The sequence below is a fragment of the Mesocricetus auratus genome, unplaced genomic scaffold, assembly GCF_017639785.1.
Source record: "Mesocricetus auratus isolate SY011 unplaced genomic scaffold, BCM_Maur_2.0 Super-Scaffold_100022, whole genome shotgun sequence".
Lineage (NCBI taxonomy): Eukaryota > Metazoa > Chordata > Mammalia > Rodentia > Cricetidae > Mesocricetus > Mesocricetus auratus.
Genome location: NW_024429203.1, coordinates 6,570,443 through 6,596,067, shown reverse-complemented (window position 1 = coordinate 6,596,067; position 25,625 = coordinate 6,570,443). Strand labels below are relative to the sequence as shown.

At 46.0% G+C, this 25,625-nt stretch overlaps 1 protein-coding gene across 2 annotated transcripts in view; it reads left to right on the top strand.

Moving 5' to 3' along the window:
• Positions 1–23,226, top strand: part of LOC101841556 (beta-galactosidase-1-like protein 2) — a 47,999-nt gene extending 24,773 nt beyond the window's left edge. For both annotated transcript variants that reach the window (XM_013119436.3, XM_040729769.1), the window contains exons 6-19: positions 4,046–4,138; positions 6,651–6,732; positions 12,327–12,397; positions 15,231–15,315; positions 16,439–16,576; positions 17,153–17,233; positions 17,752–17,858; positions 18,398–18,538; positions 18,818–18,889; positions 19,101–19,179; positions 20,776–20,863; positions 21,201–21,312; positions 21,719–21,835; positions 22,116–23,226. In XM_013119436.3, the coding sequence (XP_012974890.1) occupies positions 4,046–4,138; positions 6,651–6,732; positions 12,327–12,397; positions 15,231–15,315; positions 16,439–16,576; positions 17,153–17,233; positions 17,752–17,858; positions 18,398–18,538; positions 18,818–18,889; positions 19,101–19,179; positions 20,776–20,863; positions 21,201–21,312; positions 21,719–21,835; positions 22,116–22,202 (1,353 nt within the window). In that variant the 3' untranslated portion in view covers positions 22,203–23,226. The remainder of the gene's footprint in view (positions 1–4,045; positions 4,139–6,650; positions 6,733–12,326; positions 12,398–15,230; positions 15,316–16,438; positions 16,577–17,152; positions 17,234–17,751; positions 17,859–18,397; positions 18,539–18,817; positions 18,890–19,100; positions 19,180–20,775; positions 20,864–21,200; positions 21,313–21,718; positions 21,836–22,115) is intronic.
• Positions 23,227–25,625: the final 2,399 nt, after the last annotated feature.

The following is a 25,625-nucleotide window of genomic DNA, read 5'->3' as shown; positions in this document are numbered from 1 at the left end:
GTTGGGAGAGGGGAAAGCATGTGATCAAAATATATTTTATGAAGAAAATTTAAAAAGCTAATACATATCAAAAATCATATCAACAGATAATTTGTCATGCTGCATGGCTTTGATAGCTGGCTTTGTAGTAAGTTTTGAAGTCAGAAGTGTAAGGTCTATATTAGTACCTTTGTACATTGTTTGGCTCTTAGGTGTTCATTTGGAGTTCAGATGAAATTTGGAATGTCTTTTTCTATTTCAGCAAATACTCTGGGGTTGTGATAGAGAGGGATTGCATTTGCCCCTGTAAATCTCTGGACAGCACTGACTTAACAGCAGTGGTTCTTTCAACCCATGGACCAAGAATGTATTTCTACTTTTAGCATCAACTTGTAGTATTTTACTGCCTTAGTTGATTTTATACTTGTTTTATTCTTTTTGATACTGTCTGGAATTGTTCATTGGTTGTGTATGGGAATATCACTGATTTTATTTTTGTTATTTTTGTGTTGTATAAGCTCTGTGATTTGGTTCATAAACTGTAGGGGACTGTTCTGTGCCTGTTGTTGGTGCTTTTCTGCATTTAAGGTCATGCGTATGTAATAGCCATGATTTAGTGGTTACCATCTGTGCACGTTTCCTCTTGTCTAATTGCTTTAGCTGGATTGGAACTGTGCTGAGCAGAGTCAGTGAAGAACTGTCTTGGTCTGCACCTAGAGGAAAAGGTTCCCGTCTTTACCCCTGAGTATGTGCTGGCCATGTGCTTCTCATGTGCGGCCTTATTATATTGAGGTGGTTTTCCTATGTGCCTTGTGTGCTGAAAGTTTTTATTCTTCAGGTCAATTGAATTCTGTCAAGTGCTTTTTCTGTATAAAATGGAAATTGTATGAATGTTTCCTTAATTTTAGAAATATACTTTACATTGGTTTTGTATATAGACTCATCGTTACATCCCAGAATTTGATCCCATTTGTTCTTGATGCGTAACCCTTTAGAATCAAGGATTAGTTTGTAGTATGTTTTGTTTGTTTTTAGACAGTGTTTCTCACTTTGTAGACTTGGCTCACCAGGAATTCACTATGCAGACCAGGCTGGCCTTAAACTCACAGAGATCTGCCTGCCTCTACCTCTTGGGTGCTGGTGGCTAGGTCTTGTGTTCATCTGTTTATAGGTTTCTCTGACTTGGTAGTGATGACCTCATGGAATAATGTAGGAAATATTTCTGAACTTCAATTGATGTTAATTCTTCTTACAATATTAATAGACACCAAGTATAATTTTTACTGATTAGGGAGACAGAAACAGGGAGATTGAGAGTTCAAGGACAGCCTGGGCTGCATAAGTTGAAGATCAATTTGTGCTATAGCTGGGTTCAGGGAAGCCTGGGCTACATAGTCAGAACCCATTTAAAAAAAGAGCTAAAAGAAAATAAAAATAAAACTCATCAGTGACTCCTGTGGCCCTGGTCTTTTCTTGATTGAGAGGTAGGTTCTTGATAACTGATCAGACTCCTTACCGGTGTACAGGTGTGTTTGCATTTTCTTTTTTCTATGATTTGGTAATTTCTAGGAATTATTTATTTCTAGGAAGTATATATTATCAATTCAGGTATTTCATCTAGGTTATTTAATTTGTATATAGTTGTTTAAACTTCTCTTTAACAGTATATTTTATTTATCCTTTGATTATTTCCTACATATATGCTATTTAATTTTTTAGCATATACACTTGCATTCCCAACCTCCCTCACAACCTACACCATTTCCCTTTTCCAATCTTGTCACCCCCCTCTCTGTCTCCTTTTTTTTAAATTTTAAAATAACACAGTGAGTTCAATTAGTACTGCCCATATATGGGTTTCAGGCCATCCATTAGTGCATGGACAACCAACTAGGGTGGGGGTCACTGTCCACCTGAAGAGAACTGGCTCTCCTCCAGCAGATAGCAACTGCCTCTGGCTCTAATTGCCTTCCTGCCTTCTGTTTGGGGATTTTTCTGAGCCATGGGAGAAAGGGATGTGATGAAGACGAAGGAAAGTGGAAGCAGTTGATTACATCACACTTAATGTGCAATTAATTCTTCCAGTTGAATGAAAGATGTTAGACCGTAACCTAAAGCTATATAAAACACAATGTTCTCCAGAAAAGGCAAACATGTGATACAAACAAACAATGCTGTTCCCTGAAATAGCTAGTCACATATTGCTTTTCTTTCAGTGAGTTGAACATGCTGTAACACTCTCTCTCTCTCTCTCTCTCTCTCTCTCTCTCTCTCTCTCTCTCTCTCTCTCTCTCTCTCTCTCTCTCTCTCTCTCTCTCTGTGTGTGTGTATATCTCCATGTCTTTCTCCAAATTTGAGGGATTTTTCAACTATTTTTTCTTTCTCTGCTGTCCCTCCCTCCCTCCTCTTCTTCCTCCTCCTCCTTCTTCTTTCTTCTTGTTAGTTTTGACAAGGTCTTGATGTATATATAGCCCAGATTATCCTCAAAATCACTATATACAGAGGCTGGTCTTGAACTCACAATCCTCCTCCTCAGCCATCCAAGTGCTGGGTTGACAGATGCATGCCATTTAGTGCCTGTGTTTCTATGCATTTAGTGCTGACCACTTGGGATTGGATAGATAACCCAGTGGGTAGGAGGGGTCTTATCTCTAGAGAAGACTGACTCTCCCTCTCTCAATTGGCATTAATTGCCTGTAGCTCTTCATCTAGGGTAGGACATCTTCTCCTTTTCCTCCTCCCCTTCCTCTGCCTCCTCCACTTCAAAGAATAAGTATATTGGTCTGATTAATGGTGTTCCCTGAGTTTATTAGGGCCTGTTCACATTTTTCATTCATTTTTCTTTTCTTTCTCTTAAGGTAGATAACTTTAAATAATCATTTTTAAGTTCATCTATTGTCTATTTTGTCTAGTAAACCTGTTGTGTGTGTGTGCGCACACACTTTTTAGATTTTTCTGAAGATTTTCCTACTTATTCTTTTACAGTTTCATATATGAAATATATAGCACACATATGTACATGTTCTTTGATCAAAGCCCTCCTATTATCCTCTCTTATCCCTTTTTCTTCTCCATCAAATCAAGCCCCACTGGTTCCCCTCTTTTTTGCTTTGTGGTTGTGAGGATCCAACCCAGGGGCTAGCCCATGCTAGCAGTGTTCTTCTACTGGATTATGTTCCTTACACCCATGTTTCCTTGTGTGTGTGTGTGTGTGTGCCTCAAGGCTTTTGGTTCAACATTAAGCATTAAAAAAAACAATTATCTTTCCTTGTCTCTGCAGATGGTCAGGGAAGACCTTTACTCATTGATGGTGGTTTGAACTTAGAAAATCATTCCTGGATGACATATATCTATGCCTTCCTTCTTCTACCCAAACCCTGACTTCCTTTACAAGCCACCATGCCACAAAAAGTTTTACTCCAGTTTCTTCTTAGGTGCTTGCCATGTTCTTTGGCCCGCAATTCCATTGCTCTGTCAGTCACATGTCTTCTTCAGTGTCGACATGCTGCAGTGTCTGCCACTGCCTTCTTCAGCTTCCAGCCTGGGTCCGAACTCGGCTGATACTTCCTGTCTGAAAACCAAGTCATCTGAGATAGAAGCCATTCTACTAGACAATCCACAGACAGAGCAGAATACTGCAAATAAGTTTCATTTTGTACTTCCATCCTGGGAGAGGGAAGAGGGAGTTTGAGATATTTTCTCTTAACCATGGCATGCTACACATAAGAGGCTTGGGGCCAAGGGGAGCACAAACGTGACAGATTTTCCCACGAGTTCATGCAGTGACTTCTTGATTGGTGATCAGGACACTTGTTTGCTTAGGTCTTTGACTGGTTTCCTGAACTGCTCTGGTTAGTCTGTGGTTGAATGATGTTTTCATAGGAAGACATGGGTCTGATGCTCCTTGCTTTGATGTCTGATGATGTCATTCTCAACTGCACACAAAGCCTACTGAGATTCTTGTTCTCTGTATAATGTGCTACTGGTAATTTGTGATGGATTTAAGTTCAGATATTATGGTTCCCATGACCCATTTAGCTTCTAATTGTTTATCTCTTTCCCCTAGTATAAGCATGGGGGACCCATTATTGCTGTGCAAGTGGAGAATGAATACGGTTCCTATGGCAAAGACCATGCATACATGCCTTACATCAAGAAGGTAAGAGTCATTTAATTCATTTCTTTACATTTCTTCCCCTGAAATATATCACAGACTGTGACATGTTACCCTAATACTTTTCTGAAACTAATATACCCTGTTTCCCAATACCACCTTAATCATTAGCGAAATTTTCTCCAGGGTTCATCTCTACAGAGTTATCTCTTACTTATCCTTTATTATTTGAGTTTGGGGTGATATGTTTAGTGTTCATATAGTGTCACAGGGGCTAAGAATGAGGGAATTACCTTAATTAAGTGGAGGTGATACAAGCTTTGTGGAATGTCTCCTTGATCCTGGCATGAAGCCAGATAGGTGGATGTACATAAATTTTATTGAGGAAATGTAAACAAAGTCCCCAATCAGCTAATACCATGCTCGTCAGAAGGATTTCTGGGACGGTGCTCAGTGAGGGGGCAGCTGAGAACTGCCGATTCCCATGGCATGACAGAGAAGGTGGTGGGGGTGACAGCGAAGAGAGGCCTGGCAGTCTGCTGTGGTTTCTTTCTTGGTAGCTGAGGCTTTGAACAGATGCCTTGGATTTTCTGAGTTTCCGCCTATCTTCTACAAAGTGGGGCTAAAAAGAATGCCTGCCTCTTCTGTCTTATGTGAAATCAGGTGGCTGGGGACCATTCTAGGTCTACAGTAAGTTGTCAATAAGTGGCTTTGGTAGAGTCATTGGCAGCATTTCTTTCAGCACACTCTGGAGGCTGGCATGATATGAGCTAAGGAAATCAGAAACGGGCTCTCTGTACCTGACTGACTAAGGTTGATGGCTTTGGCTCACATGGTTTGGGCAGTGGCTCTACTACTCACTCCTAGCTTAATTCTCCATCTAGAAATTCCTTCTGTTCCTACAGCTTGGAGGCTGAAGCTCAAGGGCTCCAATTTCTAGTCCCTGACTTTGTGCCCCTTGCTTCTTACTTGAAGAGAACTCTTAGGAGAGTTCCCGGAAGGAGCAAGGTACATGCTTGTCCACACCCTGGAGAGAGCACACATCTAACTTCCTTGTCTTGGGCTACCTAGGAAAAAGCCTGTCCTGGGCATAGACTCCAGAGTTTCTCTTGCTGCAGTCCTCCGTCACACTCCCTGGAGCACTGGGACATCTCCAGCAGTTGTTTACCAGTGATGCAGCTGAAGAGGAGCGCTCTGAGGAGCATCAGGAGTAGACAGTAGCTCCTTAGGGGACCCTGTCTGCACAGCCATGCTTCCCTGGTGCCCGAGCTCTGCCTGCTCGAGGCTCTTGGGAGGATCTCCCTTGAACAATATATGTGCAACTTCTCTGGGGCTGTGGGCAAGATGTGCATCTCACTGGCATTGAATGAACTTGGCCACGATCCCCTCAACTTTGAACCCTACTTTCATCCTGAGCAAGATGGGCACAAGAATGCCTTTTCCCAAGGCTTCTGTAAGAGTGTGCGAGCTCTGTGCTTGTCAAGTGACTGACACTTAGGAAATAGTAATTGGCTTTTAAAAGTCGAAGTCAAAAAATTAATGCCTGTAAAATTTAAGGGCGTAGAAAATGAAGTGTTCTGTGTCAGTGAGTAACTAGTTGGGCAGTTGAAGGAGGTTGGTCCAGGGCTTTTAGTAGACTTTCACCAATATTCCTTATGGGTTAAGTGCTCCGGCTCCTGTCATCCCTGAGAGTTGCTGCTCTGTCTTTATAGTATGTGGGATCTGCCATTAGGGTTAGATGTTACTCCTCTGTTTCCAGAAGAATTCAGTTGAAATATACTTTTGTCTTTTTAAACCATTGTTGTAGCACAGTTTGAGTCTAAAGTTCCAGAGTGGAGCCTGTGTGGGTGGACATATTCTGAATTCAGCTCCACCTTTCACATGACCGCTGTAACTGATTCTAACTTCATTCAGCTACTCTGATGCTTTGTCTGTGCTGTTCAGATGTTGGCTATGGAGCGTGAAGGAGACAAAGTGCTTAGCATCATGGCTAATGTTCTGATGTTATCAGTTATCCTGAGTAGCAGCAATCCTATTGCTCCCCAAGCAGTGGTTTCATTTATTTCCTCCAAGAATTGCTTCCAGTTCTGCAGAGCATGGACAATACTCTGTGGGCATGCTATGGCCATCATTGCCCCTGCCATTGACCAAGGTCACACTGGCTCAGAGTGGGGAAGAGACAGGCTTCTTGTTCATGATGTGGATGAAGGGGAAAATATAGTGTTCTGCCCACTGGCAACCTGACCCTCTCACTGGAACTCCTCAGGCTCCATGTGATATTACCATGTGATAGCACTGAGCTAGCCTCTGAGTAAGCTTGTGTGTGTCCCAGACTGATAAGTCCTTCCAGAGCAGCCCAAGACTGCCAGAGCTCAGCATCCAAACACTTATTGGAACTTTGCTGAATGCCATGGGCATAGACAACATGCAGAGGAGCACTTTGGCTAGATTTGATTTCTCTCTCTTGCTCTGTGGACTACCTCAGCTTCAACTGTAACCCTGCAGGAGCTCTGAGCAACAAGGGTGGAGTTTAACTTGCCTTTTATTCCCCAAACAGGCCTTGGAAGACCGTGGTATTATAGAGATGCTCCTGACCTCAGACAACAAAGATGGCCTGCAGAAGGGAGTGGTCAATGGAGGTACCTGAATTCAGGAGGCTGCCTGCTCGCTATTCTGCACAATCCCCTGGCATGGTCTGAGATAGAAGCAGGAGTTTCCCTGTGGTGCAGAGCACAGGGCTTGGCACTCTGGGCTGCAGGGGAATTAGGGTTCACAGTATCTCCCATGGCCCCTTCTCTTCTATTTAGTAAATGCCTTACCGAGGATCTTCCAAACATCTAAGGACCTGGGCAGCTGGGTCTGGCCATTTGTTCTTGCTAAGCACATAGGGCGTTCACAGTGCTGCAAGTGGCTGCCCCCATTGGCAGGTTTCCTTTTTCAGAAAACTGCAGCTCCATCTCTCCTCAGCTGCGTCAAACCTTGCAGTTATTCTCAGCGCCCTCCTGCCTGACACAGAAGCCACTGGCACATCCTTTTATCTTCACTTTTCTCTTCAAAATGGACCTGGCACTCAGATGTGTTTGCTACCCTTCGTGCCTGCAACACAACTGTACTTTGCTAATCCCTCCAGCAAGCTTCCCTTAATACAGCGATTTGTCCCCCCTTTGAGAATGCGACCCAGGAGTCAGAGCTGTGGCACACACTTGTGATCACAGCACTAGGTAGTGATGCAGGAGGGTCATGAGTTTGAGGCCAACCTGGGCTACCGAGCGAGTTCCAGCTGAGACTCCGTGTTTCCTAACAAATAAGCATACAGGCCAGATCATCTTGCCCTACTGCTGGAGCTCCAAGTGCTCCATAGAGAAAAGAGGCAAGCACACACTCTGAGAGTGGCCAAGTGGGCTCCCCACATGTCTTCCCTCCCATAGCCCTTCTCCACGGCCTGCTTCCATAGTCCCACAATGACCCTGAGTGGTGTGCCTCACAGTCTCCACACACACGACCAGCTGAGCTGCTCTCCAGCCGTGTGCTCTTTCTCACTCTGGTCTACCCTCCTGGCGCCCTGTCTGTCTCTCGGGTACACAGAACACCCTCAGATTCGGTGACTCTGCACACCTTTTGGAGATCTGCGTGGCTTGCCTCCCAGTAGTCTTTGCAGTGAGGTTTTCTCTGAGCACCCTGTTAGACCATGCACCCCTTCACAAGGCTCAGCCCACTCTGCCATTTCGCCTTTTAACCTCTGGAGTAGCTGGCTCCACTCACTCTTCTGTCCCACTGCAGCAGTGAGCTCCATGGCCTGGGGCTGTCTCCTCTGGCCTGGGCTTGAACATGTGCTCATGGCTCATGCTCACAGGGCTTGAAGAGCCCTCTCGTCAGTTGCAGTGTGACTCTTTCTGTGGCCCCTGTGTTGTGCCGCTCTGCTCGTGCGTCTCTCCTCATGTCTCTTTTGTTCCTTTTGCGTTTCCCTCTCTAGACTGACCTGTTTGTAGATGGTGACTTTTAAATTGATATCCCTCCCACAGTACCTGGCAGGGTTGCCTCTGGGGATGACTGTTGGGTGGATGGAGAGGAAAAGGTTCTTATCTACAGCAAGCACAGTGAAGATAAGATGGTCATTCTCCTTGGCTGTGACAAAGACCAGTAGTGATCCCTGCTACTTCCACCAGGTGGCACCATCTACTCATATTTGCTCCCAAGGCCCCTTTGAAGGGTGATGGGGTGTGAGAGCCTATTGAGGCCCTCAGAGATGCTCTCTTCATCCCCACACAGGCTCTAGCCCTTGCACATCTGCTGTCTCTGCTGCCTGGAATGACGATTTTTAATTTAAAAAGCATTCATTCACATGACCTATAAGTAAAATAATAAAAGAATACTTATCAAGAAATACACCTTTATGGGGCAGTGGTGGCGCTCACCTTTAATCCCAGCACTTGTGAGGCAGAGGCACAGGCAGGTGGATCTCTGTGAGTTTGAGGCCAGCGTGGTCTACAGAGCTAGTTCCAGGACAGGCTCTAAAGCTCCACCAAGAAACCCTGTCTCAAAAAACAAAAACAAAACAGCAAATAAGAAAAAGAAAAAAAAAGAAAGAAAAGAAAAGTAAAAAGAAAGACACTGTCCTCCTTATCCCATTCCCCAGAAACAGCCATCTTGAGCTGTACCTTTTCTTTCAACTCTCCCCGTCCTGTTTCTATTCAGCCCATGCACATCTGTTGACTTAGGGTTCTGAGGCTGTCCTCCTGTTGCCGTGGATAGCTGGGGCTTGCTTCCTTGTTCTCACACACCTTCCGTTTCTCTGGCTTCAGCGCTGATGTGCATCTTGGTAGCATGTGAATCGGGCAGCGAGTCAGACTGCTGCCCTTTCAGCTTCAAGGAGTCACTACCCCATTTTTCAGATCTCCCTCTGTCTCTCCCCCTCCCTGCCTTCTCTTTTTTATGTTGTAGTTCAGGCTGTTCTCAAACTCATGATGCTTCTGCCTGGCCTTGTAAGTGATGAGATAATGGGATTACAAGCATGTGCCACACATGGGGACCATCCTGACTTATTCCCCAGCCGTATCACGCCCCCATCTCTCCTAGAAAATGTCTTAACAGAGATCTCCTTAGCTCCCATCTTATGTCTCCTTTGTTTGTAAACATTTTATTTGTTCCTTTTATTAGTCCTGCTTGCCCTGACTTTCTGTTACTAGTCTGCCCATTTTTTTGAGGGGAGATGAAGCTCTTAAGACAGGTAAAGGAAGTGAGCAGGAGTCTTTCCCTGTGGGGGTAAATGGTGCCAGGGGACTGTTCAAATCAGGAAACTCAAATGTCAGTGTCTAGAGATACCAGTTTTAAGCAGCTATAGAAGCTGCCTCTGACTTCTTGCACAGATATTTGAGGAAGAAGCGTGAGGAAGGCTTAGGAGCCACTTGCTCTGGAATCCCCTCCAGTCTTCCCTTCTACTCCTCGCCCTCATGCTCCCATGTTTCCTAAGAGTGTGCGAGCCCCACTGAAGGGGCGGACGCTGGTGCAGAGGAAGCTTGACAACGGGTGGGAGGGTGCCTGTGGATGGAGAGGGTCCCTTCATGGTGCTCAAAGTGGTGGAAGGGCTTATGGGGTCTGGTGGAGACAAACACCCTCGCGGCCCTGCTGGCCCTCCATGGTTTCCGCGTTCCCAGGGTTCCCTTGGCACTTTGCCTGTGCTCACATCCCCTCTGCAGCCTTGCTTCTTGCAGCCACTTTGTGTCCCCTTTCTTGGATTTGATGAAGTGTCAGGATGACATGACCTAGCTGTGCATGTTCAGTTAGCCCTGCACACTGGCTTGACTTGAAGATTTAACAGTTTTTTTCTCAATATATGTTTTTATTTAAATTAGAAATGTGAATGTTTCACATATCAGTCCCAGCTCCCTTTCCCACCCCTCCTCCCTTGACCCTCCACCAGGCCCTCCAGCCCCCCACCCAATTCCCATATCATTCCACAGGGAGAGTGAGGCCCTCCTTGGAGGGGATCTCTAAAGTCTGTCATTTCATCCAGGGCAGGACCAAGGCCCTTCCCCATGTGTCCAGGCTGAGAGAGCATCCCTGTATTTGGAATGGGCTCCCAAAGCTCATTCATACACCATGGTGAACATTGATCTACTACCCAAGGCCCCAGGGATTTCCGTGGCCTCCTCCTCGGCACTACATTCATGGAGTCTGGGTCAGTCCCCTGTTGGCCTCTCAGGCATCAGTCTGGGGTTCAAGAGCTCCCCCTTGTCCGGTCAGCTGTCTTTATGGGTTTCACCATCATGGTCTTGACCCCTTTGCTCATCATTCCTCCATCTCTGTTACTAGGTTCCAGGAGTTCAGTTCAGTGTTTAGCTGTGGGTGTCTGTCTCTGTTTCCATCAGTCCCTGGATGAAGGTTCTAGGATGGCATATAGGGCAGTCATCAACCCTATCATCAAGGAGGGGCTATTAGTGTAGTCTCTCCACTATTGCTTAGTTTGCCAGTTGGTGTTATCCTTGTAGATCTCTGGAGATCTCTCTAGAGTCAGCTCACTCCTCACACCTATAAAGACTCGCTCTATTATGGTGTCTCTCACCCTGCTCTCCTCTATTCTTACCTCGACTCAACCTTCCTGCTCCCCCATGCCTTCTTCTCCCCTCTTCTTATCCTCCTCTGTTTTTCTTGGTTCCCTCTCCCCTCCCTCGGCCTCTTTCCTCAGTGGCCCAAGCTTCCTAAGGACAGGCCCTCATTTGCTCTGTCTTGCTGTGGCACCAGGGACCATCTGGGGGAGCCCCGTGAGCCCCCAGTGACCATGAGACGGCAGGGTGAAGCCACTGAAGAAATGGGCATCCCTGGCAGAGGGCAGAGAGAGGTGCCCAGGGCAAACTGGCCACCGTGCCCGCACTGGGCCAGACCTGGTGGAAGGAGCCAAGGAGGAACTCTGCTAGCCCTCCGAGAGCTGGCTCAGAAGGTGCCAGAGGGTAAGAGGCAAGCTTGGAGGCCGAGGCGGCGTGTCTGTGTGCACTTGCGAGGGCCGTCTGTGTGCACTTGCGAGGGCCGTCTGTGGGCACTTGCGAGGGCCGTCTGTGGGCACTTGCGAGGGCCGTCTGTGGGCTGTGTGTGCCCGCGAGCTTGCCCGTGTGCTCTGCTTGTGTGATCTTGGTCAGGAGACACTTGGGACGAGCTCTGCACGTGTGTCGGCGGGTGCCCGCGATCGCGTGTCCTCTACAGGTGTGAGAACAGGAGTGCAGGAGGAGGCCAGAGTGTCAGGGCCGCCCGCCCTTTAAACAGGCTTCCTGAAAGGGGTGGTTAACTTTAGACAGGAAGGGCTCTAATTGGAGGATCTTCCCCTCTGGGCTGCTAGAAGACAGTGACATCACAGGATAATTTCCTGCTGTGAAGGGTCCTGCGTTTGCAGCCCTATGCTGCTCACAAATTGTGGACCACCAGGGACATTTCTGTTCCTTTGGAGCCTTAGCTTTGTTTTCCTCACTGGTTACCATGGCCTGATATCCTGGATGGTAGCTGGGGTTGAGCAACCTGTCCTAATCATTCCTAAGCTCATTCATCTGCAACTGACCATTCAAGTGGACAGTAAGCAGAACTTGGAGTCAAGTTCTACGGCTGCCTGTGACTGTGGCAGGGCCGTGGCCACCAGCCAGCAGTAGCATTTTTCTTGAGCATGCATTTTGCTTATGGAAAGCTGTATAAAATACTGGTTAAAATAAACACATTGTGGAATAGAATAGATTGAATTCTTATCAAGAAATGAGACACGAGTCTTCATTGAGATCATTGCCCTTGGTGTACAAAGGCATTACCATTGCACTTGGAGTACAGTGTAGAGCTTAGGCTCTGGTTCCTATGACAGTAGTTCAGAGAAACCTTCACTCTGCCTGCTAATATTAGAGTCAGTAAAAATCAGATGCTGTGTGTTGTGGTTCTACTCTGTATTGAATGATGGAATTTCCACAGGAGCTAACTTCTAATGGGAGGGGGGGAACAATGTCTATACTAACTGTCATATATATACATACATATATATATACATATATGAAATCCACCAGCATATATATGCATATACACCATACATATATGCATACACATATATGTACATGTATGTATATATGTACATATGTACATATCTATCTATATCCATCTATCTGTCTATCTATCTGTCTGTCTATCTGCTGGTAGATTGAAGACTTGGGTAATTCAGAAAATCTTTGTGACTTCAAGAGTATGCTTTGTTTTTCTTTCTTCCCAGTGCTGGCCACCATCAACTTACAGTCTCAACAGGAGCTGAAGGCACTCAGTAGTGTTCTCTTATCTATACAGGTAGGTCTGCCCAAGGGATGCTGTGGATCTTCTGGCTTGAGTTCAGGGATCTCATATGCCTGCACCATGCCCAGAGTTCTGTAATGGGGGCAACTCTTAGCTTTCCCAGCCTCTTGGCTCATGCCTCATTGCCTCATGGCTGAGAGGCAAACAGCCCAGCGTCTCTGCTCTGAAGAATTTCTTTTTGTGTAGACTGACAACATCTAAGTATGCAGTGCTCTGTTCAGGACACCTTTTGAAGCTTTCAACTTTTATGGACTCTGTGAGCCCCAGCCTTGCTTTGAGAGATTGAGAGGGAAAAGAAGCCTCTCTGTCCCATATCATAGAAAGTACCCTACCATAATCTCATTGGCACTGTGTATATTTTTGTTATCCATAGGACAAGAGGCCTGGTTGTTTCCAAGTTGGGAAAAGAGAGAGGTTTCTGGGTATATTTCAGCTTCTTCAGGTTGATGGTCACAACTAGCCCCATCCCAGTTGGTGTCTCTAAGTTTGTGTGTTCCTCCTAAACAGACAGATGTGATTGGGGCCAAGCTATATCCCATGTGTGAAACTCAGAGCCCATCTTAGCCTGGCTTATAGAAGGGGGTGAATGCCCCCAGCTTGACCCTACCAATTGCATATCCACCCGGGTCCTAGAGTGAAACTGCTAAGAGTGTATTGACAATGGCTAGATGTCTATGGGGATTCTGGGTCAATGGTGTGGGCATACTTGTGGTTCATTGAGTAGATTGTTTTAACCATTGGACTTTCAGAGTAGGCATGACATCCTCAGTACACTCAGATGAAGACATCATGAGTGTGAGTACATATGTATGGTGTGACTATTCCTGCAGTGTAGATAGATTTTGGCCCAGAAAGGGCAGGAAGGCTCTTAGGAGGAGGGCAGGCCTGATCACTGGTAGACTTCTCAGAGGGGAGGGATAATGCATGTACATGTTTGGCTTCAAGTGGAACCTTTTCTTCTCATCTTCCTTCTCCCAGTATAGCCTAGGACTTTTCTCTGTCTGTAGAAGTGTCTGGTCTGCCTGTCTTACTTCAAAACTGATTGTAGGGCCTCTTTCTTTGTGGAGTCTGTAATCTACATGGGAAAAGAGGCTCACAAGATAATGTCTCAAAGTGGCTAAGCAGCATTGCAGTTGAGTGCTGTCAAGGGAAGTGCGGGTGCCGGGAGCTGCTTAGGATCCACTTGGTCACTCTACTGTGGGACTTTGGACACATTGTGTGGCTCCTCTGTATTTCTCATTTCCCTTTAGTTGAATAGGTATAATGTGAACCTTGACTTGAATAAGGTAATATTTGAAAAGTACCTCAGTACTAGTGATGGAAGGAGTGTCTGTGCTGGTTCCTTTAAAACTTGCCATGTCAGTGCTGTTGGACTGACTGTGCTGAAGTACTTTTTTGTATAGTCCATGACATCTGTCCTTACTTAAATAAGTGGTTTTATATGAAGGGCTTCATTGAATGGACACTATAGACCCCAGCACTGGTTAACTTTGGTGCATTCATTACTCCTCATGTATGTGCCCAGTGTGTACTCTCCTGGGTACCAGAGATTTATATGCATCATTTCATCTAATTCTCCTAGTGAGCATGGCTGCTAGTTACTGTCGCTGTTACTGCTATCTGTGGTCAAGCAAATGGACACAAAATGAGAAAGCACCCAGAAGATGGTCAATTGGTGTTGGTTGCACCACATTCTGCAGTGAGACAGCTTGGTCCATGCTGGACATTCACTCCATCCTACATCACAGAAGGCCTTAAGCAAACAAACCCACTGTTGTCACTGGAGGTTGTAGGGATTTAGGCCTTCAACTCTGCTTCTCCCTTTTGGGTGACTTAAATGTGTGCATTGTATTACATATCTCGGGATGTAGATAGTTTGTAGAAAGAAACAAAGCTACTACCTTGCTAAAAAAATCTTGTGGCTATGTTGGCTTTTATCCAAGGACAATTGGTACCTTCTATGCCATGGACCATTAAATAAGCCTCATCTGTCTGGAACATGTTCTGTTGCTTTTTATGCAGTTTCAAATGTCAGGCCAGCCCTGAGAGAGGATACTTAATCAACTGTCACTGAATAAATGAGGAATGCTTCTCGACCCAGAGCCTAAAATCTTAGCAAATGATCATAACTGCCCAGGTGTTTCCAGCTTTTGCAAGCGTGGTGGGGCCAAGCATAGTCCCCAAATGGAGAAAGCAGATGCCACTTCAGTATTCTGAAGTAATAATCAATCAATATCCCAGGGAAGGTATGAATGAATCCAGAGTGCAGCTGTTGAGCTTGCACCATGATTCGCTGCTCTGTTAGGTAGGATCTGATTCTCTGGCTTAGTTCTATAAACTGTTGTTTAAGTCGGAACTTAAAGAAGACCCATCCTGAAGCCTGCTGACTTCCACATATGGCAAAGCAGTACTTTGGCCTGTTTGCATCCATGTTATGGCTCTTCAATGTACTCATCCAGAATAGGACATTCTTCCTCCATGGTGAAAGATAGGCAAATGTTGTCTTGAGCCAGAATGCAATCTAATCAGCGTTAAAAACAGCATCCAAGGCAGTTGGGAAATTCTGATGAAGTCTTAGTTTGAACATATACTTGTGTTGTCTTGTGAGCGCCCATCATATGCACCCTCAAAAGCATATTAAACATCAACTCTGATAGCCTCTTCCATATTATACCAGCAGGCGGTGAGGTGGTGATGAATGATCATCTATGCTGTGCACCTACAAGTCTCTCAGACAAGGGGTAGATAGATGTTCAGGGAGAACAAAGGTACTGGGGTTCCTTTTAAGATCAGCCAATCTGCCTAATTCTTATTTTGTGGTACCCAGGGGATTCAACCAAAGATGGTGATGGAGTACTGGACTGGGTGGTTTGACTCATGGGGTGGCCCCCACAATATCTTGGATTCCTCTGGTGAGTGCTTTATTTTGCCTACATCTAATATGTATGCTGACCCTGAATAAGAATGTGTTTTACATTCCCTGGCATTGTGTATGGGGTTATAGGATCCTAGGTTCCTGGGATCATTTGTGTTCATACTCAACTCTCCTTATTTCAGTCTTGACTTGAAATAACAGTAGGGGCTTTCATTATTGCTTTTCTGTGAAACACATGCTTATTGCAAATATCTAAGAAATACAGGTAAGTTTAAAGAAGAAATAAAAGCCCTCAAGTTCAGATCAAGCATTTTGATGTACTTACTTAACTTTATAGGCAGCCCATAGAATATCTCCATCTATGTACACACAGATAAAACTAGAGGCAGATTAATCAGATCTACACACACACACACCATTCTATATTGTTGAACATAGGAATACTTGGAGTAACTGGAAATCACTGTCTTAAAGACTTTGAAGAGCCCCATTGTATTGACGTTGAAACTACTCTTTAGTGACCCAGTTTCTTATTGATGGTTGCTTAGTTTTGGGTTTGGTTAATTGAACACTATTTAAGTGATCATCCTTCATCATTTAGTTTTGTATACGTGGCATGTATTTCCATATGAAAAAGAACAAATTGCTACATCAATGCAGTTTTAATATATGTATTCACCACTGCCCTCCATAAAGCAGCCTACTGGTCATATTAAATGAAAGTACTCATTTCCTGTAGATTCATGAGTACCAAGAAGTATATTGATTTTTTAAAATTTGCCAATTCACGAGGTTAGTATTGAGTTTTCATTTGCTGTATATATCATGCAAATATATATTGAGGAACCTTTTATTTTGTTGTCTGATACTCTCTTTGCATATCACTGCCTCATTTACCAGTTAAGGGAGGACTTAGGGATATAGGCAGGACTAATGTGTAATGGGGTCCCATTTCCTTGGAACAGAGTAGCCACTGGGTGACATGCCATCTGGTAGTGTAGAAGCAACCTACTGGCTACAGATTGTCCAGGGAAAGATGTATGGCCCAGTGATGAAATGGACCTGGTGGGGATTGGGAGGGGAGGGAACCAAGAGGCCTAGTTAGGGCTTCCCTTACACTCGGACATTCTAAACATCCCTCCTCCTTGTTCTCCTTGAAGAGGTTTTGCAAACAGTGTCTGCTATCATCAAAGCCGGCTCCTCCATCAACTTATACATGTTCCACGGAGGCACAAATTTTGGCTTCATAAACGGAGCCATGCATTTTAATGACTACAAGGCTGATGTCACCAGCTATGGCAAGTATCTGTTCTCCCTGTTCTTTCCTAGTGTTTGTATGGCTAGTGCTTTTGATGGAGAGTCCTTCAGAGACAGTTTTTGGCTCCTTTCATGTCTTTGGCTATATAATATCCAGGGAAGGTATAGGCTTTGTCTGTCCCCTCAAAAGTTCTAGAGCACTAGGTGCCTACGAACAGCTTGCTGTGGTTAGAGAGCTCTTTGGAGGATCAAGGGAAGGCAGGCAAATCTAGAGTGATAAAGATGGGAATAGCCTTCCCTCTTCTTAGAACCTTGAGAAAGTCTTGGCCTGCCCTCCTTCTGACTGAGTTTGAAGAAGTAGAACAGATGCTTTGTTGTATCCACATGCAGTAAAAAATTTAGGATCATGCTGTCTCATGGGCACTTTTGTAGTATATAGTACCTACCACATTTTGACTGAATGGTTCACAATAAAAGTGTTTTTCTCCAAGACTGCCGGTTTGAGGATTCTGTTCTTCCAACCCAGTTCCCTCCTCTTCCTTTCTTCTCCTTTTTTCTTCATCCCTTTGCACTGTTCTGGGACAGGAGAGACTGAAAGGTTGATGGATGTCTTGCAGACTACGATGCTGTATTGACAGAGGCTGGAGATTATACTGCCAAATACACCAAGCTTCGAGACCTCTTTGGAACCTTCTCAGGTACAAACAGGCAGCAGATTCAAACATTCACTTGCATCCATGCTTTTGCCATGAGTCCTTGGAGTTTCTGCTGTCTTGCTATCCTACCTCAACTCCAGCTTATCCATATTCAAGAATATTCTAGACTACTAGGAATGTAGCTCCATTGAAAAACTCTTGCCCAGCATGCATAAGGCCCTGTGTTCCACCGTGAGCACTGCCTAAACCAACCAACCAACTAACCAACCAACCAACTAACCAAGCAATCAACCATTCTAGACAAAGAAAGTTTGAGAGATTATTTTCATCATGCTGTGCCTCTTGTATTTAGCTCATACTAAGCCTATTTATGACATATAGAAGACATGAGGAAGCCTTGCCCTTGCCAACACCTCATGTTCTAGAGTAGTTCCAGCACTGAATAGGGCCTGTGGTTGATATTGGTGTCAAGATGAAAGGAGTACATTGGACTGTGGGTATGAGGCTGTAGGAGAAGTGATGATTGAATCTTTAAGGGAGGGCCATGGTTCCTGTTGCAGGTATCCCTCCACCTCCTCCACCTGAGCTTACTCTTAAGATGACCTATGAGCCAATGAGGCCATCTTTCTACATATCACTGTGGGATGTTCTCCTGTACTTGGACGACGTAAGTGCTGCAGGCTGGGCGTCAGGGATAGGATCCAGGAACTTGCCAAATGCGGTTCTGGATGAGCAAAGCCACTCAGTGGCATTGAGGTCTCTCCTTAACCAGAGAACTGAGTGAAGGGAATACAGTGGTGCTGGAATGGGGATTGGGAAAGCGTACAAGAGCTTGAACTTGGTTCCCCGCCTCCTTTAGCCTCAGTGGTAGGCCTGGGTCCTGAATAGAGTGAGGAGAGGAGGGAGGGATGATCCTTTTACTGTGGAGAGGAAAGAGGGCACTTATAGTTCATTCATTTGTGATGCAGACATGTTACTCGGTTAAGGATTCTAGAGGATTGTAGGACCCTAGTGAAATCTCCCTTTTCTTGTCGACCATATTTCTGTGACTCTAATGAGCCATGAGTTTAAGCTGGTAAGAAGATGGAATAGAAAAAAGAGCCTAGAGAAACCTTGCATCCTGTCTCTGATGTCCTTGCTGCTCAGGTGAAGACTTAGAATTAGGATCAGCCTGGCTCCTGTGCCTTCTTGTGTCTTCTTATGTAGCCAATCGAGTCTGAGATTCCCATCAACATGGAGAACCTGCCAGTAAACAATGGCAATGGGCAGGCCTTTGGGTACGTTCTGTACGAGACCACCATCTTTTCATCTGGCATCCTCAGTGGCCATGTGTGCGACAGGGGACAGGTAGGAGCATCTCCTCTGAACTCCCAGGACTTTGTAGTCACAAGGCATGTCAGTACATACCTTATTCTCTGCCTTCACAACCAGCTGTTGCCAGTGTGTAAAATTGGTTATCTCAGCTATCTGGAAATTGCATGGTCTTTCCCTCGTAACTGGTGTTCACTTTTCCTCCTTATGGCCAAGAACCTTCATAAGTCCCCACAATGGTACTTGTTTTATTGTTTAGTAGAGACTCCTCCTATCTTCCTCTCATTGACCATGATTTTCATCTCACTTTGGCAGGTCTTTTTGAACAGAATATTCATAGGATTCTTGGACTATAAAACAACGAAGATTACTATTCCCTTAACCCAGGTTTGTTATCCTAGGGTGATGGCTAGGAAGATCAGGAAGCCAGGAGGCTCCTTAATTAAGAACTGGAAAAGAGAAGGGCACACCTAGCTTTCTGATCAGGTGGGGTTCTCACTCCCATTCTCAGAGCCTAGAGAATGGCTGAGGAACACAGAGATCCCCAAGTGTAGCTGGGTTATCAGGCAGTGATAACTGCCCACTCTGTTCTTGGCAGGGCTACACCACGCTGAGGATCTTGGTGGAAAATCGTGGGCGAGTCAACTATGGGAATAATATTGACGCTCAGCGCAAAGGTGGGTCCTGGTATAGAGCAGGAGAAAAGCTATCATCACTCATCAGGCTTGTTTATTTGTTTGCTATTGAGTACATTAACAGGCCACTGGGGCCTTTCTCAGGGACGTGGTTTATGGAGGCCTGTTGCAGGGAGGTGGACCGTGGTCACCATTGCAAGAGAGGTGGCTCATGGAGATTTATTGAAGAGAGAAGGTGTCTGATTTACATATAGTTCTGGGTTAACATGTCAGGAGGGTTTGGCCACTTTCCCTTTAGTGTTTCATAATTGTATAGTGCATGTGCCCAGGAAGAGTCTCCATAAGCTCTGAGATGGCCTCTCAGTCTTTATTCCGAAATCTACTTTGGTGGGTAAGGAGCAAGGAATGGGAGTACCCTGAAGCCCATGGTATAATTTAAAACACCTGCCTTCTGCATCTCTGCTCCTCATCTTACTCAGGGAAAGTCACCGGCAGTGCTCTGTGCTCAGGAGGAAGCCAGACATGCCGTGGGCACACCGCGTTGGTTGTCTTGCCCCTCCAGGAGTAGCCCCCCACCATGTCTCTGGCTTTCTGAATCATTAGACTTTAGTCCCTTTCCTTTCCCTGTCTGTCTGTATGTGGGTAGTATCCTGAGCAGTATAAGAAGGGAACTAAGTTAAAATAAGGTCTTCCTATGGTGAGCAGGTTGGTGACATTCCATTTCACTTTCTTCCTTTCTGCATTTGTGGTGGGAGAAACTTTCACCTCTCTTTCATGGTCAGGATGTCAACTGAAAGCCTCTGGTACATGCCCAGAAAGTGATACGGCTTCAGCCTTTAGGGTTTCCTCTCCGTAAGAGCCTCAGTTACTCTGGCGCCATCTAGCGCCACCCTTGGAGTGCCATGTAACAACACAGCACCATCTAGGCCACCATCCTAGACTGTCAGCAGTTCTCCAGTATTTCTCCACAGGCCTCAGCACCTTCCTCAGTCTTCCTTCTCTGGACCCATTCTCTCTGCTTGTTATCAGACTGTCCAGTCTTTATTTTCCTTGGATCTTAATTGAGTGTGCCCTGACTATCTGTAGAATCCTGCCCTCTCGGCCAGTTCAGTGTCACATGCTTGTCGCTGCCATGGATGTTGATCCAGGACCAGGTGTCCCCACCCTTAAGGTGCTGAGCAGCTGTCCTTCAGGTATGCACTTGCTTACTGCTGGACACCTGTTCACAATTGAGATGTCTTTAGAGTTAACATTAATGTTGGGTTGCATAGAGAGTTTCTGGCTGAGTGACCAGGTCTCTAGTCTGAGATCCTGATGATACCAACAAGTTAGGCTCTCTGTCACCACTTAGCCCCACTGCCCCTCGGAAAGAAGCCGGAAGCCAGATGCTACACATTGACTTCTCAGTTTTGTCACTGTCCTCGATGCACTGCTCTTTATGACAAATCCTAGGCCTTGACAAACAGTGGTCTTGTTTATTGCCACTTTTTAGTGCAAGTGCAGAGAACCTCGGGCAGCATATGCTTTAGGAAAACCCTCTTCGTCTTTCCTGGAGCGTCTGCATGAGCCTTGGATGCAGATGTGCCACCGGTCTCCTGATTCAGGGCTTGCTTGCCTTTCTTTGCCCACTTCCTCCAGGTTTAATTGGAAATCTCTATCTGGACAATATTCCTCTGAAAAAGTTCAGAATCTACAGCCTGGATATGACAAAGCGGTTCTTTGACAGGTGGGTCCCTGCGAGTCTGGTAATGAGATCATAACTAACATGTACCAAGAGCTAGGAGTAATCTGGTCTCCCTGCCAGGGTCCTGCAGTGTTATAAAGAGACCCAGAGGCCAAAGTCGCCTACCTAAGGTGAGGGGTAGGACCAGCACGGTAACCCATGTTTCCAGAATGGGAAATGCCCATCCTGCTACCTTGCTGCTATCCTATGACCTGGTTGGGGGTGTGTGGCTCCTAGCCTTGTTGGGGGAACAGATGTGCCTTAAGAATTAGATGCAGGTCTGAAAGCAGATGTGAGATGGCCCTTCTCTCTTTTTTTTCTGCTTACATCTTGTCCTTAGGCTCGACATGGACAAGTGGAATTTCGTTCCCAAAGAGCCCACCTACCCTGCCTTCTTCCTGGGTGCCTTGTCAGTTGGCATTTACCCTTCTGACACATTTCTGAAGCTAGAGGTTTGTAGGACCCCTTTCCTTTTTATACTCTCCCATTTTCTTGAGGCTCTGAGCCCAGGTGGCTTGAATGGAGTGCTCTGTAACACCTGGGCCCAGAGGCCTCCTTGTCTTTCTATGTTGCCTCATATGATAGGAACCCCGTGAGTCCTCTGTGGCAGAGGAGTGGGCTCAGAGCAGAACCACCTGTGGTTCTTCTCAGTACATAGGTTCTCATGGACAGTCTGAGGTTGACGACTCTGACTGGGAGGCTCACAACAGTGGGGTGGGTTGACCTACATGGATATCAGATGTTGGTTCACTTTGGTCTCTCAGGACCATGGTCCATATCTCACTGTGTCTATTTCTGGTGTGGCTTTACTTTTGAGGCTTTTGTAGTAAATCAAGACCTTCCCAATTTTATTTCAAGGGCTGGACAAAGGGGGTTGTATTTGTCAATGATCACAACCTTGGACGCTACTGGAACATAGGACCTCAGAAAACTCTCTACCTCCCAGGTGTCTGGCTGGACAAAGGACTCAACAAGGTGGGGATATTTCTAGGCTCCATCCCTTGTAACTCTCTTCCCATCCCTGTTCTCCCTGCTAGCAAGTTGCTTCTCTGCCCCCGAAGTGCTTGGCCAGGGAGTGGGCGAGGGTGGGTATCATCAGCCAGCCTGTTCTTCCCCCTTTCCTTGGTGATGACTCTGCACTCACCCTCACTGCTCCCTTCCATCCTCATTCCCACACCCTTCCTTCCATCCTGTTGTCGCCAGCTCTCACCTATCTGCAGGACAGACCTCACAGCCCAGCCCTTGTTTCCCACAGGTCATCATTTTCGAGGAGACAATGGCAGGCTCCGTGGTACAGTCTACTGAAACCCCCTACTTGGGCAGGAACCAGTATGTTAACTGAACAGCAGTCCCAGCCTTTCTGCTGTGGTTGGCAGCTTCCTTCCTTCCACTCCTACAGAAGGGTCTTCATAACTAGCAACCTCAGGGATTGAAGGACTATTGTCAACTCAGTCCAAAATCTGAGGGCACTAAAGAGAAAATGGGGTAGCATTGTCTGGGATACCCTCATAATGAGATGGCTTCTCTCTTGGTTTTGTGGTTGTGTTCCTTTCTGCTACCCTGCTCTTTCTGGGGAGGCCATAGGGCTATCGCTGAGGGTGGAGTATGCAGGTGTATCACCTTCAAGGAAGACGATGAAGTTAGGTGGGTACTGGAAGTGAAAGCCTCACCAGACTAACCTGCTGGATACAGGTAGGCTTTTTGAACACTCCGAGTAGGCCATGGCCACCTCCTATAGAGGTGCTTTGTGCTCCTGAATTTGTGGGTTTGTCATTGTTTGTAGAGCAAAGATAAAGTGTGTCTTACTTGAGTCAACTTGATTTTACTTTTCCGCTTTCCTCCAGCTAGTTTGGGGGTTCTGGAAGAAACATACGTCTTTTCCTTTTCATTTTGTCTCGTATTCCATTGAATCAGTTGATAAGCTGAGCTTAAGAGAAATAGACATGCTCAGTACTTTTTTTCCTAAGTTAAGAGAGCATTTGCTGTTGTCTGGAGTAAGGAGGTGTGTCACCAAAGAGGAACAGCCTCACCAGGGGAGGAGCTGGGGATTTCAGCAGAAACCACCTCGTATCCATGGTCTCGAGAACAGAATGGCAGAAGGCTTGGCTAAGTGGCACAGGGCATCTGCCCCTAACCATGCAGAAGAATTTGGGGTTAGCTACAAGCCCACAGGTTTAGCACAGGCCTTGTGTCCAGCTCAACTGATTCTTTGAGAACTTTCATTCTCCTTCCTTACACAGCATTGGGAAGGGGAAGGCAGCCAGCTGTCTGCCATGTTGTCTCAGTCCAGATTGAAGGGATCAGTGCAATGGCTTGGTTTGGGTTTGCCACCCTAAATTGCAATAAAGCAATATATTTGAAGCAAATCTTCTTTGTGGATGTCTCCAGCTTGTCTGTGCCACTCTAAGCCATGGGAGAAGGTGACCCTTAAGGATCCAGAGATTGATGGTACCCAGCTGGAAGATGGCACATACCCCTGACTTCTTACCATCTTTCCTGATTTCAGTTTTCCTTGAAATGTCATTGCATTAAGAGCAGTCCAATATCATGCAGGTGGATAAGAATAAGAACATTCTAGAAAGCCCAAACCTTTCTTCATAAATTACATCTGATATGTACTTTCTTCATAAATTATATCTGATATGTACTACTCCAAGCTGGTTATCTTCAATAGTAGTGAAAATCAAATAACACACATATGTGAACACAGTGTCCATAGAGAAAGAAGCCCAGTGAAGATGGGTTAGGCAAACACAGGGCAAATGAGAGGCTCACAGGCTGGCAGGCTGCCTCCCTGAGTGTGGCTGGGAACAGGGTTTGTGCTGGAGCCAGAGAATGTGGCCTGGTGTGCAGCCACTGAGCGGAGAGCCCAGCTAACTTCCTTGTGGGTGGTCGCGGGGTCACAGCCCATGTCCCACTGTGTCTGAGAAGTTGTTTGTTTTTTTCTTTCTTACTCTCTCTTTTTTTAGATGGGGTCGTGTTATGTAGCTCAGACTGGCCTTGGATTTTTCAGTTCTCCTTCCTTAGCTTCCCCAGTACTGAGGTTATAGGGTTGTTTGTGCATGCCCAACTCAAAGGAAGCTTTTTAAAAAAGCGCTTGCTTTAACGTTTTAAAATAAAAGTAGACAGTATTTAGTGTGTGTGTGTGTGGGGGGGGGTCCTGGGGAACAAACTCAGATTGTCGGGGTTGGGTGCCTTTACCCCCTGAGCCATCCTGATGGCCCTCACAGGAAGCTTTGTAAAGTGCAGGTTGCAGAGGATGCCTGAAGAGCAAGACAGACAGAGCCCCCAATTTTACCCTTTCTTGCCAGTTCTTTCTGAGATGCCTTGGGATATCAAGCATTCAGCTAAGATGCAAATGAGTTCAGGGCTACTTGAGTAGAGCCAGAGCCAGTGAGCAGTGTCTTATTGTCACTTTGTCTTGCATTACATAAGAGCGGATTTCTACAAAGCTGTATTCAGCAGGCTGTCCTGGGAAGTGTGACAGGCAATCGGAATCTAAAGGAATCTTTCGTAGCATCCTTCTGTAAGGGAGCAAAGAATTCTGAGTTACAGCTTTGTGCATACATGATCAGGTATGTATTGGGCTTGTCAAGATAAGGTCTCTCTGCAGCAACGTTTTTCTCTGCTTCCCCAGCATGTGTTGGCTGACCTTAGTTCTCCAGAGTTGACCAGTTTATCCAGATCCTATGTACCATGTATCTCTATCTTAGTCCCTTCAACATCCAAATGCCCTGAGACTCTGCCCACCCGATCTTTCTGTTGTCTGCCCACTGTGTGGGCTCACACCTGTGGGATCTTGACACCAGCATGCTCCGGTGTCTGTTCCCATTCTCACAGCAGGTGCACAGAGCGCTGACGCTCAGCATGCGTTGCATGTGCATGGCAAGGTCAGCAGCAGAGCTCCATTTTCACTCATGTGACCTCTCCTGCACTCTGTGCCGTATCAACACGTGGCAATCCTGTTCTGTGTCCCAGATTATTTTGGCTTCTCCCTCTTCATTCCGTAGCCAACCCCTTCTTAAGCATGTTTGGGCTGCAGCCACTTCTCTCTGGAGCTCGTGCCCTCATCCCCTCCACCGTCATCTTGTACGTGGTGCATCGCAGCGGCTGCCTCCCTACCTTGGCCCATCTGTCCTCAGCACAGGAACCAAAGTGGTCTTGGAAGTCAGTTCCATCAGTGGCTCCTGATTTCACTTAGAGTAGAAACCACAAACCTTCCCTGGCTTCAGAGGCCAACTGCTCAAGGCTTTCTTCCTGACTGGCCAACCACATCTGCCCTGCAATCCCACACCCGTCACTGGCCCACTCAGTTGCAGTCATCTTTCTTTCTTTCTTTCTTTCTTTCTTTCTTTCTTTCTTTCTTTCTTTCTTTCTTTTTTTTTTTTTTTTGGCGGAGCTATAGGCATAAAAGCACTCTGCATGCAGCTGGGGGCATTTCTCTCCTGTCAGCATTGTCCGCCTCAGCCGCACATTGCCTTGCTGCTCTTCTGCTCAAGGTCCCCGGATCAGGGAGGCCTTTCTCCCCATGCTTTAGGGAACTTCAGCCCCTCCCACTACTACCCCCCCATCCTCGCCAGCAGCTCTGCTCTTCTTAGAGCACCTCACACCTGAAATGCTGCACGAGTGCCATTGTCTGTCTCCTGGATTTGGTGGATAAGCCCCAGTGAAGACTGCCGTGTGCTGGCTCCTAGAAGAATGCCTATTCATGTAGGCATCTGGCAAAGATTTGTTGGATGGTTAAATTAATAAACGAGACTAAAAT